General features: G+C 37.5%; 1 protein-coding gene across 3 annotated transcripts; it reads left to right on the top strand.

Annotated features, from left to right (window-relative positions):
* The first annotated feature begins 1,194 nt into the window (after positions 1-1,194).
* On the top strand, positions 1,195-17,851 carry ARL6 (ARF like GTPase 6). Of its 3 annotated transcripts, none has more exons than XM_071756890.1 (8): positions 1,195-1,301; positions 3,509-3,659; positions 5,981-6,042; positions 6,945-7,013; positions 9,379-9,473; positions 13,240-13,369; positions 14,841-14,896; positions 17,162-17,851. In XM_071756890.1, the coding sequence occupies exons 2-8, from the start codon at positions 3,537-3,539 to the stop codon at positions 17,185-17,187; spliced, it is 561 nt and encodes a 186-aa protein (XP_071612991.1). In that variant the 5' UTR covers positions 1,195-1,301; positions 3,509-3,536; the 3' UTR covers positions 17,188-17,851. The 3 variants fall into 3 exon arrangements, with proteins under 3 accessions (XP_071612991.1, XP_071613007.1, XP_071613002.1); XM_071756906.1 differs by having other exon boundaries at positions 1,229-1,294; XM_071756901.1 differs by lacking the exon at positions 1,195-1,301 and adding an exon at positions 1,550-1,686.
* The last annotated feature ends 4,994 nt before the right edge of the window (positions 17,852-22,845 follow it).

Below are 22,845 nucleotides of genomic sequence, written 5' to 3'. Positions count from 1 at the left end.
AACATGCTTAAAATCTGTAATCAGAGAAATACCAGGTTGTGGTGCATGGAGCACTACAGTTCCAGCTAGTTGGCTTGCACTGCCCATCTGTGAGGGATGCCCAGGGGTCAGCACACTCAGCCCTTCCCTGCCTCTCCTGCTGCTTGCCCAGGCAAGGGCATCCTTACGGGCTGCGGTGCAGAGTATGGGGCTGAACAGGTTTTTAGGTCCAGCTGCTCGACAGAGGTGAGACTGAGGAAAACTTGTGCTACTGTTCCCATTAAAAACAGGAGGCATCTCCTCAGCTGCATTTGGGAAGTGCAGCAGCAGCCTAGAAGGCACAGCACGCATTTTCACAAAACTGGGAATTATTTTGGCAGCTAAACGTGAGTATGTGGTAGAATACGGTAGAAGTTTGTGCTGCAGACCTAGAACCAGTCTGACTGGACTGTGCTACACGGCAAAAAAATTACTTAAGTGTATTTCTAGGCTGCGTGCACTGTAATTACCTAAACTACCGGTAGATTTAAGATTTCCTCTGAACGCTGTAGTCTACCAACTGCCTCCTAAGAACAGGAGCTGCTGTGAATACCTTTGATCTTTTTGTTGTTTGGTGGTTTTTTTTTTTTTTTTTTTTTTTAATTAGGCATTTCATAGAATCATAGAATTAGCTGGGTTGGAAGGGACCTCAGAGATCATCAAGTCCAACCCTTGACCCACCGGTGCGGTTGCTAGACCATGGCACTGAGTGCCACATCCAGTCTCTTTTTAAATGTCTCTAGGGATGGAGAATCCACCACCTCACCGGTGGTGGATTTCTTCCTACGTTAACTGCAGTTCCCAAAAGGCTTTTTCTGAGAGCTTCTCCTCCAGCTGTGCATGAAAGAGGAGCTGGGGTCGGCCAAGTATTACACCGGCGCTGGACAGAGGAGGTTCGGACGTCCGACCAGTGCGCGACGCCATCCCGCCTCAAGCGAGAGTCGGCCGGGTACAGCCGGCAGAGGAACACGCAGAGCTACCGGAACTGATGAGGCCTCGGAAGGCTGCCCCGTCCTGCAACCAGACCAGGCCCTCTACCCCCTGACACTCGGGGTCTCCGTCGGACCGGGTCGGTGGGCGCAGCCGCGGCTGAGTCCCCGCCCCATTGCCCGCTTCGTCTCCGCCTGGACGGAAGAGGCGGTGCTGGGAGGGCGGTGTGGTGGCAGGTGGGGCGCGGCCTCCCCGGGGAAAGGATCGGCGGGGCGGGCGGTTTCCTCGGCAACGGCGCAGGCGGCGGCGGTTGCTGGCGGTGGCCGGGCCCGGCCGACATCTCGGGGTCCGAGGTCTGTGCTGCGGCCGCGGGTGGAGGGAAGCGCGGGGGTCGTGAGACGCAGGCAGGGCTCCGGCAGGGTCCTGGCCTTCCGTGGAGGACTCGTGCCCACCGACACGGGGCACTCGGTCCCGCCCTGAGCGGGCGGACTCGCACTCACTGCCTCGGTTGCCGCGGCAGCCGAGGACGCCCCGGGGCTGGAGTGGCCGCTGCAAGGGGTGCTGCTGAGGGGGTCCGGCGGCGGGAAAGGAAGCCCTGTCCGCTGGGCAGCGGCGAGCAGCCCGGCCGCCATCCCGGCTGCCAAGGGATGGCGCTGCTTGGGAAGTGTGGGCCCTGTTCCTCGTCCACCGAGTCCAGTGGGAGCTGGGAGTCCTGCAGAAATAAACCAGAAGCTATAAGTAGCTTTTTAAATGGTACTAATGAGAAAGGGCCTCCAGTGGGTGGGTTGGTGTCTCAGGGTTTACATTTGAGTAATGCACGTGAATTAAATGGACTTTTAGCCTCATGTCGTTCTGAAAAGACCTCTTCAAAAGATCTGCTCTGACGGCCTCTGGAAACCACGATGTGTGTGTAACTTTCTGCGGACTGTCGCTTTCAGCTTATCGGGCTGGCAGTCGGAGCCGCGGTGGCGATGTCGGAGGGAGGTGGCGGTGGCCGGGCATCCCTCGGGGGAGGAAGTTCCCGTGCGAGCTGCTGCTTTACCTGACTGGTTTATCTTCAGGAGTTTCGCAGCCTGATGAGTCACGGGTGTTAATCACTGATGCCTCAGACAGGCTTACAGTTCTTGATAGCTGTTTGATACCAAGTGCCGGAATTAGAAAAAGAACGGGGGTGAAAGGGGCAGGGATTTCTAGTCAAGGGTGCATTTATCCGGCTGTCTTATTAAATAATGATTTTGCCAACGGTTATGAAAAACTGCTAGAAAAAAATGGTTAAAATGCTGCTAGGAACTCTTGTCGAAGAATGCATATTTAGGCTTTTTGGTTTCAAAGAGTAACTAGAAGTATCTTTTTAAGTGCTTGCTTTTTCTCCTTTTCCATTCCAAGAGTACCTGCAAGGTATGTTGTTGGACCTGATCAGCTATAGTATATAGAGAAGGGTCTTGGTTGTACTAGTTAGTAATGTGTTTTGGAGCAGGGTTTTAGCAGGTTACTTTGAAAATAAACAGCCTTAGTGTGCTTTCAGAGTTGTATGTATACTGAAAAAAATGTGTGGGACTTAAAGAAAGTTGGAAGAAAAATATTTTTTTTTTCTTTGAAGGAATTTCTGTAACTATTGTTGAGCTTGTATAATTTGGTGACAGATGTGTGTAGCCGTTACACACTTACCCACTCGGAAGATCACTACCAGTCTTGACTTAAAATTAGGATTCTTCTGGCGTTCATTGAATACTTTGTTATTGAACATGTTAACAAGCATTTCAGCTGTCTGCTAAAATTATTCATAGGGGAATTCATTCAGGATAGGCAAGTGTTATCCTCTTAGCAAAGTACATTCACCGTAGTACTCCAAGGGAACATGCTTTGTATGCGCCTTTGAATGTGCTACTGGGAGGTAACTTCAGCTGGTGCCTGGGCAGGAGTGGGAGTTTGGTGTCTGTCTGGTGTGTGGATGAATGTTAGGGTGCCTGGCTTCGTGTGGGTCAGATCTGTTATAATCCGTTTCTATTTGTAGTGAATGAGTTCCTTGTTTATATACATTGATATCCACAAAACCTGTGACAGTGAGACTTGGAATTGAATTGATAGAGGGTACTTTATGTACTTCAGTGTCAGGTAAGCTACACAGCAGGTGCCGAGGAAGGGAAATACTGTTTTGGTTCATTATGTAAGTTATGAAAAGTGACTGGACTACCAAAGAAGTAAAATGTAACGTTCTTGTTTTCTCCCATATGGTGGAAGGCAAGGAGGCATTGCAGTTGGGCTCTTGGGCAGCTCAGAATGATGGTAATCAGTGAATCAAGGACATTGCATTATGTAGACAGGGATATAAACAGCCAATCTACTTTTGTATCAAGGCCTCTTCACTATAATCAGCTTACACTCCATTTGCTTCGTATACCAAGCAAACCTGCTGTGACAGTGTTTGCAGTCTCTAATTCACATTGTCCTTTTACAAATTTAAGGACTGCTTAACCACATGCCCACCTAATGTGCTAATGCTGCTGTACTCGTAACCTTTTTCCAACAGCTATTTCCTTCTGATTTTTCCAAACAACAGGTGATCCCTGTGTATTTGAGCCAGAATTATGGGACTGTTTGACAAGCTAGCTGGATGGCTTGGGCTGAAGAAAAAGGAGGTTAACGTTTTGTGCCTTGGCTTGGACAATAGCGGCAAAACAACAATCATAAATAAACTTAAACCTTCAAATGTAAGTAGTCTACTTAGTTCACAGTTGATGCTATTACTGCAGAGTTGATAGTTGGTTTAACTGTTGTTATACTAAATGTGACCATGGAAAAAGAGTGAAGAGCTTTTTTATTTCATACATCAGAACAAACACTTTGTAATAGTTGCCAGCTAATGAAAACTAAATGTAAGCATCCATATACCTATTATGAATACATTTCCAAAAAGCCCCACAGTTAATATGACTTTTTTTTTTTAAAGATCACGCAATAAGGAAGGGTTTGTGATGGCTGAAATCAGGATTTGAAGTTTTTTTAAAGTCACTTAAATAATTCCTGCATGATTGCAGATGCAAGTGATATGTCAAACATTTAGCATTAATACAAGTTGTTTAAAAACCTGTGCTTGTTTCCAGTTATCATATTTATTTTAATCACTTCCTGAGAAATACAAGCATATGATAAAAAAGGAATAATGTGAAGATGCACACTTAGATGTGACAAGCATTAAAATAAAAACAAAAAGTAGCACTTATTCTTGCAGTTCCTACATCCAGTGAAAACTATTTTAGGCCACTAAGAGTGCATAGTATTCTGAGCAAGATTTAAAGGACTCCTATGTGTCTAGGTATGTCTCTGGAATAGAAATAGATTCATTCTGGTAAACATGTTCAGAGCCAGAGGCTTGAGCATCTCGCACATATGCATCTGGGGGACCATGATTTATGGTGTTTACAACAGGTCACAGCTTGTGTTTTCTAATTTACATTTAACTTTTCTGAAGAGTACCACTGGACATTGTTTTAAAAAATGTAACATGGTTGAATCTGCTACTTTTCCATTACTAACAGTTATTCTTCCACTTAAAATGTAATAGATTTATAAACAAAGAATATAAGCTACTTTAGTGTCTGCTGCCAGCCATTTGGGGGAAATACTACAATTTGTACCAAACAAGTTATATATTTATTAAATTTTTGAGAGAGCTTTATTGTAGCAGTTTTTACATTATGCCTTAAGCTGTAAAGGATTCCTAACTAGAGTTGAATGGTGACAACAAGATTTATCACAATAATACATATTAGAGAAGCTACTAAGGGAATTACACAAGTAGAATAAATAAATTTGTTTGCTTTACTGTAAATCATGTGAGAATTTGCTTCTGAACATTTTCATTTAATGGGATGCTTTAGGAGGGTAGCTTGGCAGACAACTTGTGTAAGTCCTGTCCTTGCAAGACGTGACAAATTCATTAATGTGTAGCAAAGACCATTAGATCAGACTCGATTAAACTATTTTATTTTATTAAATTCAATGGATAGATGATTTTGAGCTCTGGATCAACAGTCTTCTTAAGAACTGTTACTTTGCTCAGGAGCAATATATAAGGCATCTTGCAATGAAAGTGTTTGTCTTTGAAGTTGTTTCATCTGGACCTGATAAGTACATTTTAAATAAATGTTAAAGCAATAACACCTCTCCTACTTAGCACAGATTTTCCCATGGTGGTGGGAACTGTTGACTAAACTGTTTATGATGGTAGAATGCCATTGTCATAATGAAGCTGCAGGTGAACAAGCTAAGCTTGCTTCACTTGTATTCAAGGAGTCAACTGCTTATAGACTGTTTTTAATAAGAGGCTCTAGGAAGTCTGCAAAAGGATTGCATGTCACTTTCTCAGAGAGCTCTGTAATCAAAGGAATGTGACCTTTCTCCCTGCTCAATACTGATCCTTCTTAAAGGAACTATTCTGTTGTACTAACTTAGCTGGTAGGTTCCTTGGCTAGTAAACCTGTTTTTCAGTCAGATCTATTAATAATGCTTCATATTTTGGCCATTCCTTTGGTAAACAGTGACTTCTTGCCATGGTCTAGTAGTTTGACCAGAACTATTGTTAGGCCATTGTGTAATGTCTGCTGTATAATTCCCAATGTCCAATAGACTTCTTCCAGCCTGTAGGTGAACTCTGGGAGTATGGCCAATCTCTTTTATCTAAGAGGCTTGGGGTATTGTGCTGAGTAGTTTGGGTTGACATTGTTCTCTCTGTTCTTTAGTATTATAACCTAGTTCCTATTTATTTCTTAGGTAATATCCACACATAAGTTTGTGCACAGACTAAGTAAAGAGTGGAATCACACTCCTGAGGATAAAACGTCCTCAATGCTCTTGTCCAATAGCATTTGCTGTATTTCCTAGAAAATAAAAGCCTTGATTTTTAATTACTGTACTTTCCTGGAAGCTTTTTCCAGTTTGAAGTGTCTGGATTTGTAAAAGATTTCAAATATATTCCAATATTTACATTTTTCTAACTTGACTGTAAAATTTGTTCTTTCTTTCCTTTAAGGCCCAAACTCAGGACATAGTTCCAACAATAGGATTCAGTATAGAGAAATTCAAGACATCAAGGTAGTAGTCTTCCATTTTCTCTGTTTAGTAGTAGTAATTAATATATGGTAATTGACCTAATTACCTCTTTCCATGTAATGGAATATAATGTGCAGTGATATAATGACAGAACATGCAGTTTACTGAAATGTTGTAGGACCCAGGAGTTGCAATCATGGTCCAGGAATGATAGTATCAGAATATGCTGTATGTTTTCTGCTGCTGTAGGAATATGTATGTGTGAAAAAAAAAAAAAATAAAAAAAATTAATTTTTCAATACTGAGTATAAGCAACTTATTCTATCTGTCAAGAATTTCAGAATAGGGCACTGTTACAGACTTGAGGAGAGACGGTTGCTTAGATGGTAACCTATATTCCATTAAGCACTCTCACTGCAGGGACTCTGAAGAGATTTTAGTCTAATCTCATTAAATGGAAAATGGTGGCTACAGCATTTGCCGTGTAAGATGACAGGGGTGCAAAAGTCAGAAAAAGGGGGAAGAAATCATTAGTTGAACAAAGGCTGTTTAGAAAAGGAATGTTGCAAGAAAAAGATACTTCAAGGAAGTAGCATTAAATATGATTTTATTATTCTGTAGCCTTCACAGTGTATTTTAACGGGTGCAGCTAGTCTTCAAACCAAGCAGCATCCCCCACTGGGTGAGAGATCTGCAAGAAAATGGTTTATTCCTTGAGAATGATGTGTGGGACTGATAGGTTTCATATCTTTATAGAAGGGTCAACAACTGTGTTCTGTCTCAGAAAAGCACATAAACCAGGTTTGGAGTTTGGCTGTGTGAGATTGTAAATCAGTTACTGTTCTTTAGGATTCAAGTTGATCTGGCTTTTTTGTGACGGGTAGCAAAAAAAATAGTTTGGGTTTTTGTTTTTTTTTTTTCTCATACACTACTTTTCTTTACAGTTTATCTTTCACAGTGTTTGATATGTCTGGTCAAGGGAGATACAGAAACCTCTGGGAACATTACTACAAGTAAGACTATAAGTTATTTTAAAGCATTGCTGTTCATATTAGCTGTTCTGCATGTTATTTTAACATGGTTAGAAATGATTCAGGGAAGATTTGCACCTGCTTTTTGACAGAAGGTCATTCTAGATAAATACTTTTCTCTCTGTTCTAACATTAAAATTTTTATATGCTGTTAATCAGTATGCTTTTGTGTTCATCTTGTTGACTTAAAGATTGGGGGAGCATACTAGATATGGGATTTAATTGTTGAAACCTGAAAATCAATCCTGTAAGAAAGCACCAACATGATTTTGGTTACTTATTTTTCTGTTCTTCTCTGGGTAAGTGACTTAAGATTTCGAAGATATTGGCTCATGGCTGAGATTTTTAGACTTAGAGTTAAGTAGCAAAGAACTTGACCAAATATTCTTAGTTGTTATCCATTAAGCAGCATAGTCACTGTACTTGTAACACTATAATATTGTCTTCTTGTAGTAGACATTATTTTCTGTTTTTCTAGCTTCTAATAAAACTTTAATCTTCATTTATGTTGTTGCATTGTTATTTTATAATATCTGATGCTTATATAAATAAGGTGAACACTAATAAACTGCACAGAAATAGCTTGGAGAAATAGAACAGAGAAATTCTGTAGATCATAGTATTGATTAAAAATTAATAGTTAATGTGATAGAGCTTAAAGTGTTCTTCAACCGAGGATTAACACTTCATCTCCTTTCTGTGTAAAATGTGTTAGCAATTTGAAATTTCAAAACTTGTGTGGGGAAGAGATCTTAATTGTTCAAGAGTGTTAGATATGTGTCTCCCAAGTCTTTTGGATTTCAATAACTGATGCCCCTAGGCTGCTCTCAAGATGCTATTCAAGTGCTTCACAAGCAATTAATTTTTCTTAGTGCTGTATTTAATGCAGTAACTTCTCCCTCGTGTAGCATAAAAAAACTTTTTTCATCTTAACAAGTAAGGAAGTTACTTAAGAAATGCTGACAGTGAAGTGTGCACTTTTATCCACCTCTGTTCCTAATCAGTAGTCACATAATTAAAATTAACTTCTATGAATAATGTAAAAATAACAATGTTCTGTTCAGTTTATATAGTTAAACAGGATTTAATTTTGCAATAATTGCCAAATGGCAATCAAATCTGATCAGGTGTCTAAGTAATTGCTTTGGAGTTCTTGAAGCTTGTCCTTTTGTTTGGCTTGAGACAATTTTCTAGCATGCCCTCAATGTACACTTGTCTTAAATAAGTATGAACTCATTTTCTGTGCCTGTTGCTGTTACTTCTTTGTGAAGCTATTTTTTTGGTAATAAATACATGCCAGGATTCTGATTCCTCTAGAAAAATAGTGTATGCCCATACAAATGACATAAACATTGTCAGCTAATACACAAAAGCTTTATTTGCTGTTAAAGTTTTTCTATACTCCAGAAAAGAGTGGATCTTCTCATATAGTCTTAGGTTGGTCAAGTTTTTTCTTTTTTTCAGTAGGTCTAGGCTGTTGCTTATCAAAATACAAAGGTAGATCATGATGGGAGAAGAATGTATCCATCATGTTGTCTCAGAGAGTCATAAAAAAAGAAGTGAATATTACATGAAAAAGTAAATTAAAAAATAAAAATACTTTTTTGTGGTTCTTTATAACTGTTCAGCTGAATTGGTTTTATGTTATTTTGCTTTCAAGCAAATTTCAGTGAATGTAACAGCAGGTCATAAAGTATCAGAATGATTACTGTAATAATTAAATGAACAGTTGTAGATATGTTGTGACTGTGGGTATATTGCCAGCAAAATATCTTCATGGTTTGAAAAAGTTGAGAGTTTTTACCTTTTATTCAAAAGCAAAGAAAAATTCTGTTTATGCAGACTTTAAAGTTAAATTAACGTACGTATGCTTAGTTGTTAAACAGCTGCGAGCACACAGGTTTTTCTTAAAAGGTAATTGACCTTTCTCTGAATAAACTTGTTTTACTGTAGGAAATAATTTCTACAAAAAAGCAGTCATGAGATTTTTTTTTTTTTTTTTTTTTGTACACTGTCAAAACAGCAGTTGTTCACATTTTCAGAGTTTATTTTTCAGCCTCAGTAGTTAAATCAAGCTTTTCTGAAGGGTCTGTGTAGACCGAATCTTGTGAGTCATGCAGCTAACAACCTCATACTTAAAAAAAAATAAGCATTTTACTAAGAGATGGAATTTCAGAAATAAGACTGGATTCAAATATTAATGGTAAATAACAACCAAGAAAATTAGAGGGGAAAAAACAAATCTGGTTTATTTAGGGCTTTTTTGGTGTTTCTTCTGAAGCCTTTTCTTAATCACAGTTTAAGAGAACCTGTAATTTTGCCTATTTGCTCTTTTTATGTTATGCAGAGAAGGCCAGGCCATTATTTTTGTCATTGATAGCAGTGACAAATTAAGAATGGTTGTGGCCAAAGAAGAACTTGACACACTTCTGAATCATCCAGGTGAGGAGGCTTTTATCCCCTTTTGTCACAGTATTTGTTACATGTTCTTAAAAACAGCCCTTATCTAACACAATCTGCGATCTGCGTATATTGCAAATATTTTAGGTATTCGTGAATACTAGAACACTAATAGTTTCTATAAGTTTGGGGATTTTTTTAAATATCTATTCACATTTATAAACTGATAATATTTCACTTTGTTACACTGAGTTGGATTGGTCTCTTTTCGATGGATATAGATCAGAACTTGCATTGTTCTGAGGAAGAATAGACTTTGGCCCCTTGGAAGCTGGAAAGCATGTATGTGATGATGGACACATACAACAAAAGATCTCCCTGTCTGGATTTTCCATCAAGGCACCTAATTTTTTTAATGTAATTTTAATTTTTCAGTCTTAATAGTATGTTTTAATTATTATTATGCTTTAGCTAGAAATACAGGAGGGATAATTACACTAGTCAGTTTCAAAGGCCTATAGCAGGATACAAAGGATGGAAGAGGGTATGAGATGATTCACAATTGAGGGTTTGGTTGTAAGGTTTTTGGTTAGTTGGTTTTTGTTTTACATGAGGCTACCCTTTTTTAATTAAGTTCTGTCATCCATCAGTTCTTTGCCTCTTTGCCCAATGTTGGAATGTTTTTGTATGCAATATACAGTTTTGACTTCAAGTATGGTAAATAGTTGCTCTTACTAACCAAATTATAAAATTACATGCAGAAACTTTAGAAGTGAAATAATAATGTAATTTTTTTTCTTTATTTATTAAGCTGGTAGAGCCTTTTTGAGGGGTTACCATGCTGGAAAAAACAAAGGAGACACTGACTAAGCAAATCAGTATATGATAGGGACAGTTATGTTACTATGATTTTATTTTCCATGAAAACTGCATATGGTACATTAGTAGTTCATCAGCAAAGATACTGTTGCTGAGTGTGTCTGAGCAGCTTGGGCCCATTTTACTGTCATGTTGAAGGCTATGGGGCTGCTCCAAATGCAGATGCTGCAGAGAGAGGCTTGTGAAGGTCAAAGGGCAGGGTGAGGCGAATCAAAGGCTGCAGGTAGATCACAGAGAGGTCAAAGAGCTTTGTACCAAAGCAGGTATCAATCACGGTGGTAAAAGGCAATTTTGTTGGTAAAATGCTAACCACATGGGATCAAGCATAGGAGTTAAAGATTGCTGTAATAAGTTACTGGTTTATTAGAAGCCAAAAGAGTAAAAATGTTAGGACTGAGTAGATGCAGCCTTAGGTGGAGCTTTCAGGCATTAATTGGTTATCGATGCTGATTTAGCAGGTCAGCACTGTTCAGTTGTTGATGTGTTTGCTTGTTCTAGTTCTGAAGGACCATGGCTCTGGACACTTACCAAGTTCCCTAGAACCAGGATAGGGAAATTTTGTATTTTTGCAGTGGAGCAGCTCAGCTTACATGCAGCAACAGTGTTTCAAAATGTTTTATCATTTTGAAAGGGCGTGTGTAAGAGAACCAAAGAAAATAAAGTTTTTCTGGGGCAATGTTTGATAAAAGTAGCAGTTAAATGAATCAATATTGAACTGGTTTACTGTATCAGTATTTTTATTTGCATTACTGTTCTGCTCTTCTTCCTGCGTACCTGACTTTATCCCCATCTATGCTTCTGCCTTTGTGAACCTCCGGGAGTGTTTTAAACTTTGCTGTTTCTTTAAACTTTAAATGGATACATTTAAATGGATGAAACAATTCCTGTCTCTGAAAATCTGACTAGAACAGTTCCCCCTCTTTTTGTCAGAATTTGCCTGAGATTGTCAGGTGAAAGGGAATGTCTACTGTGAAGCAGTAGGAGTTGTATTAGAAGTTGTATTAGCTGGGACTGTTTCTGAATCAGAACTATAAATTATTTTTACTTACGTAAGTGGACTGTGCACTCTACAAACAACAGCTTGTGTAATGATCACTGTTAATGTTTTTTTTAATCAAAATTCATTCCTTAGCATTTTGCAAGATAGCAGTCTGTAACTTACTTGTTTTGGATACGGACTCTTGGGTCACTTGATCTCCAGCACATGCTTCTAAAATAAACTTTTATTAAATTACACATTACACATATCTAGTGTTTGGGACTTTTTAAATGTGTTAATTTGTAGCTACTTGCAAATAGAAAATGTTTTATTTCCATTAATAACTGTAAAAAGTGCAGGGGGAAATAGTGCATAATAGGAAACAATATAACAAGGTAGAAAATAATGTAAATTTCTGCAAACGCCACTTCATTTAGCAAACATATGTAAGTGTGTGGGTAGGTAGTATCTCCTTTTTAATTGCTGTAAAAACAAAACAAAACAAAACCCAGAAAAAAACTCAACCCCACACCACTGAAAAATTCCTTGATTAACTTGGCTGTTTGCCTAAGTGATATCACCTGATTATTTCTGTAGGTTTGGTGTATACATAATTGGCAACCTGTAGGTATGAGATTTCAGTTAATTATACTATAGATTAATGCATAAGTTTCAGTGCAGAGAAAAAAAGGCTATTGAACTGCAGAATCAAAGCAGATTTAATTATAGTCTGTGCTTATATTTTGAGGTCTTTGATTTATTTTAGAAGATATCAGAGCACAAATGAGCCCCAGAAAAGTTAAATAGTTGTGAAAACTAATCATTTTGGTCAGTACTTGTGACCTTTATGTGTGGGTGGATAGTGTTACCTCCACTGATTTTGTGGAAAGGTTCGTTAGGGTGTTTGAAAATAACATAATTAGGAATGTACAAACCACTTCAGCATTGACAGTTCATTGGGTTTTTTGATCCATCAGTCAAGTCATACATCCCACCTCCCAGCAGGCCCAGCTGGCTTATGTTGAAGTTTTTAAGTAAATCCTTAGCCTGTTTCCTATGTGAAGATAATCTTTTCTTTTTACTGTTCTAAAAAAAGCCTGTATAGCAATTCTCATCATGGGATGAGGGGTAGTGGTAAGTTCTTTTCTCATCAAGAATAGATTGATAGTCTCAAATCTAGATTTTTTCTAATCCTGTAATTCATGCTTCATTTAGATAATGTGCAAAATTCTTAGTCCTGGTGCTGTTAATTTTTTGGCAGTTCTAAATGTCAGTTTGAAGATAATATAATTTGTTTCTTTCCAATAACTCTCCAGTCTTTTGTGATAATCAGCAAGTCTTATGCTTTTGAATGTGTAAGTATGCCAGAAGTTGCCAGTGTACTTGGTTTGGTCTGGAGGACTCACTGTTGGCTGAGAAATGCTTCTGGAAAAGAAGTCCTTCTTCAAGTGAAGGTGGGATAAGTGGTGTCCAAATGTGCATTTTTTTCCCCATTTTATGAAGTGATAGCTCTCAAGGACTGAAAGGATATGAAGGATAATTCATACAACTATCACTGTGAGGTTATACATGAACACAAATAATTTTTCTGTTTATTTTACACATCAGTCCTCACAAAAAAGAGATATGTAGTATTACTAGGCAGTTGTTTGATCTCCTGTTCCTCAGCTTCACCAGCAGTTTATACCTGACATTCTAAGTATATCTGTAAGGTAGGGAGAGAGAAAGGGTGGAAGATCCCAAAGCCTGCCAGAAAGTTTATAAACATTCTTGAAGCATGCATCAGAGGCCATGTGACCCAACAGTGTGCATCTTGGTAGGATACAACCTTCAGAGAATTGCAGTTACAGGTGAGCAAAATATCTTCTTGTATTGTTTGTAGTTTATTGCACGTAGAGATTAATTAGTGTTGCATAATGTCATGATAGTTCTATTGCTACTTATGCCTAGATGTTAAGCACCGTCGACTGCCTATTCTCTTCTTTGCTAACAAGATGGACCTCAGGGATGCAATATCATCTGTGAAAGTATCTCAGTTACTGTCACTAGAAAACATCAAAGACAAGCCATGGCATATCTGGTAAATTTCCCTTTCTTACCCTTTTATTGGTATTACTTCTTACATTAATATTTTAGCTCTATCCTGCCACTCAGTATTATATAACATAAATCAACCAGATAAAATAAATGCTCTGCTTACACATGTGGAAACAGTAGTAATATAACAGTTCTCATTATGAAAATTGTTCTGAATTCACAGTGCATTCATGTGGACTGTGTATTGAAAATTTTCACAGTACAACTATTGCCCAAATAATGAAATTGAGGACTTCTAGTGAAATCAGAAAGCAGTGTTCATATCATAAGAATAGCTGCTACTATTTTTTGCTGGGAAATTGAGTAGAATTGTTATCAGTGTTGCTGCTAGTTTGTCTTGCAGGTTTCAGAATATCAAGAATAAAACCTAAAATTGTGATTTTTCTACTCTGCAGATGCTATAGTAAACTGCTGTTGAGAGGCAGTTTAGTAAACTGTTCTCATGTGAATTCAAAAGACAACATATTCTTTATACCGTGTAATGTTTGAGGGGATTTGTAGTTGTAGGAGCTGGTGTCTTTTCTTCTTAAAGGACGTAAGCTTTCTTATAAATAGAAGGATTTTATGCCAGTGTTCACAAGGGAAAAAACCAAACCTTTTATCAAAAGTGTTTTATAGAATTTAGATTTTTGTCTTTTTGAAGTCCTCAGAAACTATAAATAAAAGTGAAATCAACAGCTAAATGCTGTTGAAAACTGGAATTTTCATTTTAGGCCCTTTAATATTAAACATTATTACCTGGATGTTGTTTTGAGGTCACTACTTTTTGTCTCAGAAAATACACTGATGAATTCCCAGGCTCCTTGGAAGATAATTTTATAGCTAACAACTGGAACAGTCCAGATTTACTGCTGTGCTGGTTTTCATAAATCAAAGCCCTTTGACCAGTTAGATAGCTGTGATTCAAAAGGTAGATTTACACTCTTCTCAGTGTAGCTTAATATTAATATATATTAACAGACATTCTGAGGGTTGCTATTAAAATGGAATGTGAGGCACTATACTTTCTTCCTCCCACACATCCCTGCATTCTCCCTGGGACTGGGATGGTTGGACTCGATGATCTTAAAGGTCTTTTCAACCTACATGACTTTATGATCCATCACTGTCATTGTAGGTACTAAACATCTATTATAGCAGACTCTTGAGGATGGAGTTCTAAGTGAAGGTGCTACAGAACAATGTGGCTGCCTTGTGTGGGAACACATCTAGAGCCCTTCGTGTTCTAGGAACAGTTCCTCTGCCTTTAAATTGGAAGTGAAAAAAGATAACATCTTGAAATAGTGTTTCCATATTGTGCTCTGTATTGTTTGAGAAGCAGAATCTCCATGTGAAGAGAACTTAAGTAAACTACTTGATGCTACTTTGCTAATCTGTAAATTACATGTATAGTGGTGACTCCACTAGAACTTGTATTTTTACAATGCTGTTGTAATTTGATTTGTTTCTTTCAGTGCTAGTGATGCTCTTAAAGGAGAAGGATTACAAGAAGGTGTGGATTGGCTCCAAGGTATATTATATGCAATTCTTTTGCTCTATTTTCATTTTGTTAAACTTTTTTGTTTTGTAAGGTTTTTTTCTTTATTACTTCCTTTTCTTTTTTCTTTCTGTCCACTTCTGCTATCAGATCAAATTACACAGTGAGTAATGATACTTTCACTTGTATCTGCCTTTATTTCCCTAAAGTACACAAAAGCTCATGTCAGTTTCTCCAAAAAAGAGCCTGTGCTTTGAAATATTAATGCATACTCTTACACATAGTGTAACCTTTGCTTGTAAACAATAACAATGCCAGTTCCTGCACTTCAGTTTGTTATTGTGGTAGTTCAGTTTGTTCCTTAATTGATTCTGTCCCTGTTTCGGTTTTGCATAACTTGATGCTACGTTGTCAGAAGTGGTGAATAAGTGTGAATGGGGAAACTGGGAGGGGATGTCCCTGTTACTGGCGTGTTGTGTGCGGTGGCAGGCGGTAGATGGCAGCGATGCTCCAGAGTCAGCGCCACTAAACGCGGTGCCTTCAAAACCCAGCTAAGTGACATCCAGCATTGCCCTGATTTCACACATCTGCATTTTATCTACGGATACCAGGCTGTCCGTTCTACTTAGAATCCTTAGCTAATTAGAAGGAGATGGCTTCTTTTACTGCGTTATTACAAAATACAAAAACGTCTGCTCATGTTTTCAGAGGGTGGCCAAAAATCAGCCTTACAAAGACATACAGAACAACAGTGATTCATCTTCCACCATCTAAAAGAGTTCTATGGTGGGAAAGCAGCATCTTACTCACAGCAGTGAGTTTCCTCATAGAAGGAAGATTCATAGAATCATAGAAGCAGATTCCAAATCACACACTTTTTTCTGATAGCTGGAAATAAAAAGTTTTGATTTCCTAATATTTCCCTGTGACTTTGTCACTGCTAATCTTTGAGGAACCTTCCAAATTTCAATCCAGATCTTGAGTTGATAGTTTTGTACATAGTTTCAAGCTGTTTAAAAGGATCTCAAATGCTTGTCTACATGTTTTCTGACAAAATATTTAAGTTGTAAATGTTGATTTTTATTTTTTTAAGCACTATAAGCAGGTGCTTCTGCTGTCTCTCACAGAGCTCTTCACTTCTTATGGATCATTAAACTTCTTAACTTTCTGAGCTGCAATTCTTCATGGATAGATTTTATCTAAAAATTTCCTTTAAGTCCCTGGCTCAGTGTCCCTAAAAGCAAAAGAGGGATTTGGCTTAAACTGTATTGTTGCCTAAGCACATCCAGTTTGGCAATTATACTTTTAATGGATGAAGACTTTGATATTACAACAACAAGTTTTTACTACAGTTCTGAACTTCATTCCTAAAACATTTGATGGAAATATTTGGAACAACTCTTAAGTTATAATGGTCCCTAAATCACAGCCTACGGATACCATAATATTCAGTGGAGGAAATGACACCTGGCTAACAAATGCACAATCCTCCCTGTCAACAGCCATGCTTCCCATAGTTATCTTTTGCAGACCCATTACAGAGAGTTCATAGATTTGGGGTGGCAGTGGCAGAAGGTTTTGCCTTATTTTTTCCCCAGCAAAGGCTAAGTTTGCACATTTCCCCATTTTGTAATGGGGTTACCATTGCAACAAGAAATTCTCAGTAGGGTAAAACTAACCTATCTCAAAACAATCTAAACTCTGCTCACATGCCCTCTTAGGGGGGGAAATTGTGCTGATTGCCACATTTTTAGAATGGGGTTGCAGTACATTTATGCCAACGAAGGAAATGTTTGAAGTGAATTGAAAAGTGGCATTCAGACAGCAGTTTGGAGAAGGCTGGCTGCTGAGAGCAAAGAAGTTTTCATGTGAGTCATAAAAAAACCCTCAACTTTAAATCTTTTGCTCTTGGGAAGTTAGTTCATGTTCAGTTATGTGGAAGCTAAAATGTGTACAATGAGTTGAAATGTGTCCCTCATAGAGTAGCCTTCCAGGCCTTATTCTCATCAAAGTTATCTTATAAGCCTGAAAAAGATAAAAGCTGAATTATGTGGAAGAGTATTGCTGTTTAATTAGCAACATTTTGGAGAAACAAATTGGGCATAGAGGAATTTCAGAAGTCAATGAGAGAGTAACTCGAAAACTACTTTAACTTATTATCCCTCATTCTTGTAAGTACACCAAAATATCTATTCGTGTAGCTCTGTAACCTGGACAACACTGGGTTATGTTTTCAAAACGCAAAATATGGCAAAAATTCATCTTGTATTAAGACTAGCTGTTTCTTTTTGTTAACAGATCAGATCCAAGTAATGAAGACATGAGAGATAAATAAAAGAAGGATGGCATTCTTTTACAAACTTTGTCAGTAGGTGTACCAGTTCTCTGGAAAGGAAGAATGATTTCAAGAAGACAAACAGTTCACCTAAATTATATACTGTGTTGACTTATTTTCTTTTAGTACCTCTTCCAGGAAAACTGAATATAGACAACATAGCACCTCAGGTATGCATATTGATGAATTAAACTGAGTCTTGTGACTGGAGAGCATATTTTAAAAAAAATACTTGTATTGACAATAAGCACCTGCATTCATTTGTGGTTTAAGTGGTAATTAGCCACCAGGAAATACCTCTCTGGTTTGTTTGGGTTTTTTGGGGGGGGAACAACTTTTGACCAAATGGGAATATTTTTTTTCCTCAGAAAGTATAATCAGCACTTCCTGAAATACAGCTGCACAAGATTCCTCCTGGTTTTAGATGCCCATTTTTAGGTATTTCTGCAATTTTTTAATTGTTATTGACCTTCTACAATAGGCATCTAAAATATTTTGATTTAAGATACAAGGATTAAAATATTCAGTGTACATGTTATAAATGACTGCAGATGTTTTTAAGGAACAGCTTTTAATGGAATGTTACTTTTTTTTTTTGTGATATGCCATTATCATATTTGCATTTCTGTCAATAAAATTTCCAATATACCACATGCCATGGTTTGATCTTTTAACTGAAATATGTTCATTGATGGTCTTTACATTTTGGAGATTTTTGTTTTGTTTTCTATTAGTTTCATTTGGAATTTGTCCATTTTCCAATGGAAATAGTACTGTATACTGTAATAAAATGGTATCTCTTTTGCCACCGTTGTTTTTTAATTGTATATATTAGTACACTTTCTAATAAACTAGACTGTTCTTCCAGATATTTAAGGAGCATATAGTTAAATGTTATATTTTGAAAACACAGTTAAGGGACAGTTCATTACTTTACTACAGCATTAATATGAAATGTGTCTTATACTTCTATTGTATATAAGAACACTTCTACTTTCAAGAGTAATTTATAATAAGCTTTCTGACTTCAAAGATGTACCATAGGTAACAAATTAAGCCAGTGCTAAGATCTTCATTTTTGTTATGCCATCTCTTGCCCTTTAATTCCTCCTCCCTTGTCCAAGAAACAAGCAAGCTGGCACTGGGAATGCTGAAGACTGTATTTAACTGAGTGATGACCCATCCAGTTCCTGTGGGAGATGTAATACCTTGGTCTTCCAAAAGCTTCTTCCCCTTATTAGCATATAAGATACATAAATGTTATGTAAGGATGCCTGCTAGGGCTCACTTAATAGAAAATGTTGGAAGCACAGGGACCTGCCTGAAATGGTAGAGCAGTTTCATGTACTTCCAGTTATTATTAAACAGTTCAAATTAACTCCCCTGCTTTGCTAGAGGGAACTAGGTCTTACTGTAAAAAAAATCTTTCTTACAGGATGTTATAATGCTGACAGTTCAGTTTGTCATGAAAGTGTTTATCTTTCGGGTCTTTCTATGACACCTTTGGCCTTTGTCAGCTCTGAATCTAAACATCTATAAAAATTAAATACAAAGTACAGAAAATCATATACAATTCTGCTAATGTTTTGCTAACTGAATTGTGAGGAAGCTAATTTTCTGGTTACTTTGCATTGAGTAATACAGTAATAATAATAATACTTGTTGGGAACATCTTTTGCTGAGTATAAGTATTTTGTAATTTTTTGTTTACTTGTTTGGCTTATTTAAATTAAACAATAATAAGTTGGCATTAGTTATCTTTTTTACCAAAGAAAACTGAAGTTCTTACATAAGATCTATCTTCATTTCTGACTTGAATAATCGGGACCCTGATGGCTTTCTCATTATTTTTGTTTGTTTATGCTGAACTACACAAAATACTATGTTTATCTTATGAATTGCCATTACTATCATGGCAAATTGTTCTAAGCCAGCTGTTTGGTTCTGCCACCCACAAATCTCAGGAAAGTAAACTATTGTCTTTTTATTTTTTGCTTTCTGATGTGGTTGGTAAGCCCTTTTTGAAAAAGACCAGTTTTAATTATTTATGTTAACTAATGTTCCCCTTTTTTTGTGGGTTTTTTTGTGTGTGATAGTTTTTTGGTTTTTTGTTTGGTTTTGTTTTTGTTTTTCTTCTTCTTCCTCTTCAGCAGCTCTTTCTTTTCTCTCTTTCCAAGACACTGGGCTGGATGGACACAAGTGGAAAGGAGTGGGAATGAGGACAGTCCCATTAGTGAAACACTTGATTTTTTTTTTTTTTTTTTTTATTTTTTTTTTTTTTTTTATTTTTTTTTTTTCCCCATTACTGCTTCAGCCATTACTTGCATCTCACTTCTAGAACATCTGTGATCATTCTGGGGACATAGAACTATCAGAGGGATGTCTGTATGTTCAACTCTTCCCCCCATGTTGTGCAGGCATATACATAGCAACCTACATGGCTGCTACAGCCTTGAGTTGCTCTGTTGTTGAATTTGGTACAAGGTTCATACATTGCATAAAAGCCTCATGCATCTTTGGAAAAAGGTTTATTTGGAGCTGTTTTCTGAGGGCCCAGTGGCTGTCAGCCTTCAATGCTGTTCTTTTACATTCAGGATGTTAATAGCAGTAATTAATTCTACCTGGATCCTCCAAGACAGTTTGCATGTATGTGTTCATTGCAACTTAAGAACAAAGCAGACAAGTTCCTTTGGAGGTTTAAATGAGACTTCCAGAATATTTCCTTTTTTTCATGTTACTAAAGGTATGTGCATTAAGCAGGAACTTAAAAGACAATCAAGTGACTGGAAGAGACTCAAGGAATGTGGTCTTTACACCCCACAGTTTTATGTGCTCTTGCATCTGTGCATTAAACACACTGCCCTCCTACGTATTTATGAAATTCCTTAAAATATGCCTGGTAGTGTTTTAGGAGTATAGCATTCTCAGCTAAAAACGTTCTTCTTTTTGTTTTCCTTTTTTTTTTAGTAGTGGGGGCTATTGGGTAAACATGTGAATCCTAATTCTTTTTAGTCTTGCCTCTCTGCTACTAGGACGTGAGCCCATGGGAACTTGGTGTTTAACCTGCAGCTATTTGCAGGTATGCTGAGAATCATCAGGGCCTGAAGACTCCCGGGTAATTTTCTGTTAAGTGGGTGCAGTTCTAAGTGTTAGGATGTAAATGTAATGGACTCTTCTTTTAATCTCAACCCTTTAACTATAATATGCTTGAGGTACTTTATTTATTAATAAGAAAGATAAGCTGCTGTGAAAAGCTAGACATAACTTAGCTCTGCTGTTGTCTACAGGAAAGCATTCTAATGAGATAATATGTGGAGTAGCAATGTTGGGTTTCAGTGTTTCCTTAAAACAGCTGTGCAACCTTGTGTTTCAGAAAGGAGCTCATGTCCTTGATGCTCTAACTAGGAAGTAACACTTTGTTAGTAAAAAGAAATGCCAAGAAATAGAGATTAATCTTAAAAGTTTTTGGTTTGTTTTCCTTTTTTTTTTTTTTTTTTTTTTTTTGAGTTTTACTAGTTAGGGAAATCTTATGTCATCCAGTTCTTCTTTCTGGCTTGCTGAATTTCTGTTTCACAAAAATCCTTCCAAGTCTTGCTCCTAAGGTTTCTGGTCTGCTCCTTTTAACTTTTGCCGAGTTCTCTGCTGGTGAAACTTTGCAGCTCCCTTCCCTGTTTGTTCTTTTCTTTTGTGGTTTTTGTTGGTTTGGTTTAGTTTTGTTTTTTTTTTTACGAACAAAGTAGATAATGAGAGGGTGACAGAAGATTGGAATAAAAAATAAGAAAAAAAAAAAAAAAAAGGGGCTACTAAGAAAAGGATTTAGCTCTCCTCTTTAGAAAGGTAGGCAAGTTTGCTTTGAAAGGTTAACTTGATATGCCCTGATATTTTTATATTATTAATATTGCATAGGCCATACTTGACTGCTTAAATTTTAAAACCCACTGTCACTGTGCAAAAGTAATATTATGTGTACTACCTAATCAGAATTCAGGGCTTACAATGCTGTCTCATAACAAATGCCAAGTGTTTTTTAGTAGTACTCCCTAACCATGCTTTTTCTGAGGCTCTGTAGCTCCTGTCACAGTAAGTTACATCATGAAAGCATCTTTGTTCATGTGAACCAGTGTTTTATAACTAATTTACCAGTGTTCAGTCAGTTGGATTGCTAGTTAATTGGCTGAATATTACCAGCCATCTGAAGTTCTTGCTCTCAGAAGTACACTGCATATGTGATAACATACTGTTGTTTTTCAGAGGATGTCAGGATTTTACCACGCAAAACAGCCGTGTTTACCTTTTCCACTCTTCTAATGATAGCATGAAACCCACTCCCTCTACGCTTTTTTTCAAAATCAATTCTTAGAATGCAAGGTATGTTGTTAATGTCTCTTGTCTACCATTAAATCAAATGATCTTACAATTTACAATTTGTAAGAGGATGAACTTAATTGTATTACAGTCCTATTACTCTGGCACCAATGCACAAGGGTATGTAACTAATTTCTCTGTGATTCAGGGGGCACCTTTGAGGTTCAGGCGAACTTGTTTAGTAAAAGAAGTGTGAACTTGGAAGCTTTATATTAGGCAGACTTTTTAAAAACAATTTAGTCTTTGGAGATCAGTAAGTAGATTGTAGGCCTAGCAAGATCATTACTGGACTGAATTTAGTTTGCTGAAGAGTTGCCAAACAGTTCTCAGTAAAGGAAAGAAAAGACAGTAAGGAAAAGATGAAAGAAATCAAGAAAATTGGGATGTGTGGAAGAAATTTGCTTGGGCTGAAGTGGAGTCAGGTTAACGCTCACGAATATTAAAGAAACCAAAGCCTCTTGAGGCTCAGTGAAGTAACCATGATAAATGGTTGAAGTGGATGCTTGGCAATACAAGCTCCCTGGTTAGGAGAGCAGCCCCATCAAACTGCTTTGTACAGCAAGAGAGTTGGTGCTGAGGACAGTCAGGATGTTTCTGAATTTCCTTCGGCCTGGTTCCTTTCTGGCTCTCCAGACTGAGTGCCTTTTAGTTTTTGCATCACATTGGGTGCATTCTGAGCTTTCTAGTGTAGTTTCATGGAAAAAAAGAATTCAGTTTGTGTACTCCCAGCCTCAATTGTGATGTAAACAAAAGCACTGTTAGTGAGAATGATCTTCAAAGTACACTCATGACCTGAACTAACACACCAGTGCAGTCACGCCTGTAAAAATGTAAGAGGGAAACAATCCCAACATGTTAAACCCATGGTGTTGAAACCATGTCAAAGAATAGCAGAACTTGGCAAGACATCTCCACACACCAGGTTCCCCAAAGTTCTAGCAAAAAACACAAGTTTGTAGTACAAATGAAGACAGGCTATAACTAACCACTAGACCGGGATTGAGTGGTAACACTCGCAATTTAGAGGAAATGCCATAATGTGAGTTGTAAAAACCAGGCAGTCATGAGTAAAGAGAGTCATCAGCTGTCAGACATCATTGCAGTTACTGGAACCACTGGTATTAATGATCACGCAGGCTTACAGGTATTACTAGGGAAAAATTTTGCAATGAGATTTTTTTTGCTTAAAATCTCACTCTGCACGTAAATCTCGATACATTTTACTCTTCTCAACTAACACTTACTAGCAAAAACTGAACAGGAAAAAAAAGTCTAAAAATTC

The sequence above is a fragment of the Heliangelus exortis genome, chromosome 1, assembly GCF_036169615.1.
Source record: "Heliangelus exortis chromosome 1, bHelExo1.hap1, whole genome shotgun sequence".
Taxonomy (NCBI): Eukaryota; Metazoa; Chordata; class Aves; order Apodiformes; family Trochilidae; genus Heliangelus; species Heliangelus exortis.
This window is presented reverse-complemented; position numbering and strand designations above follow the sequence as displayed.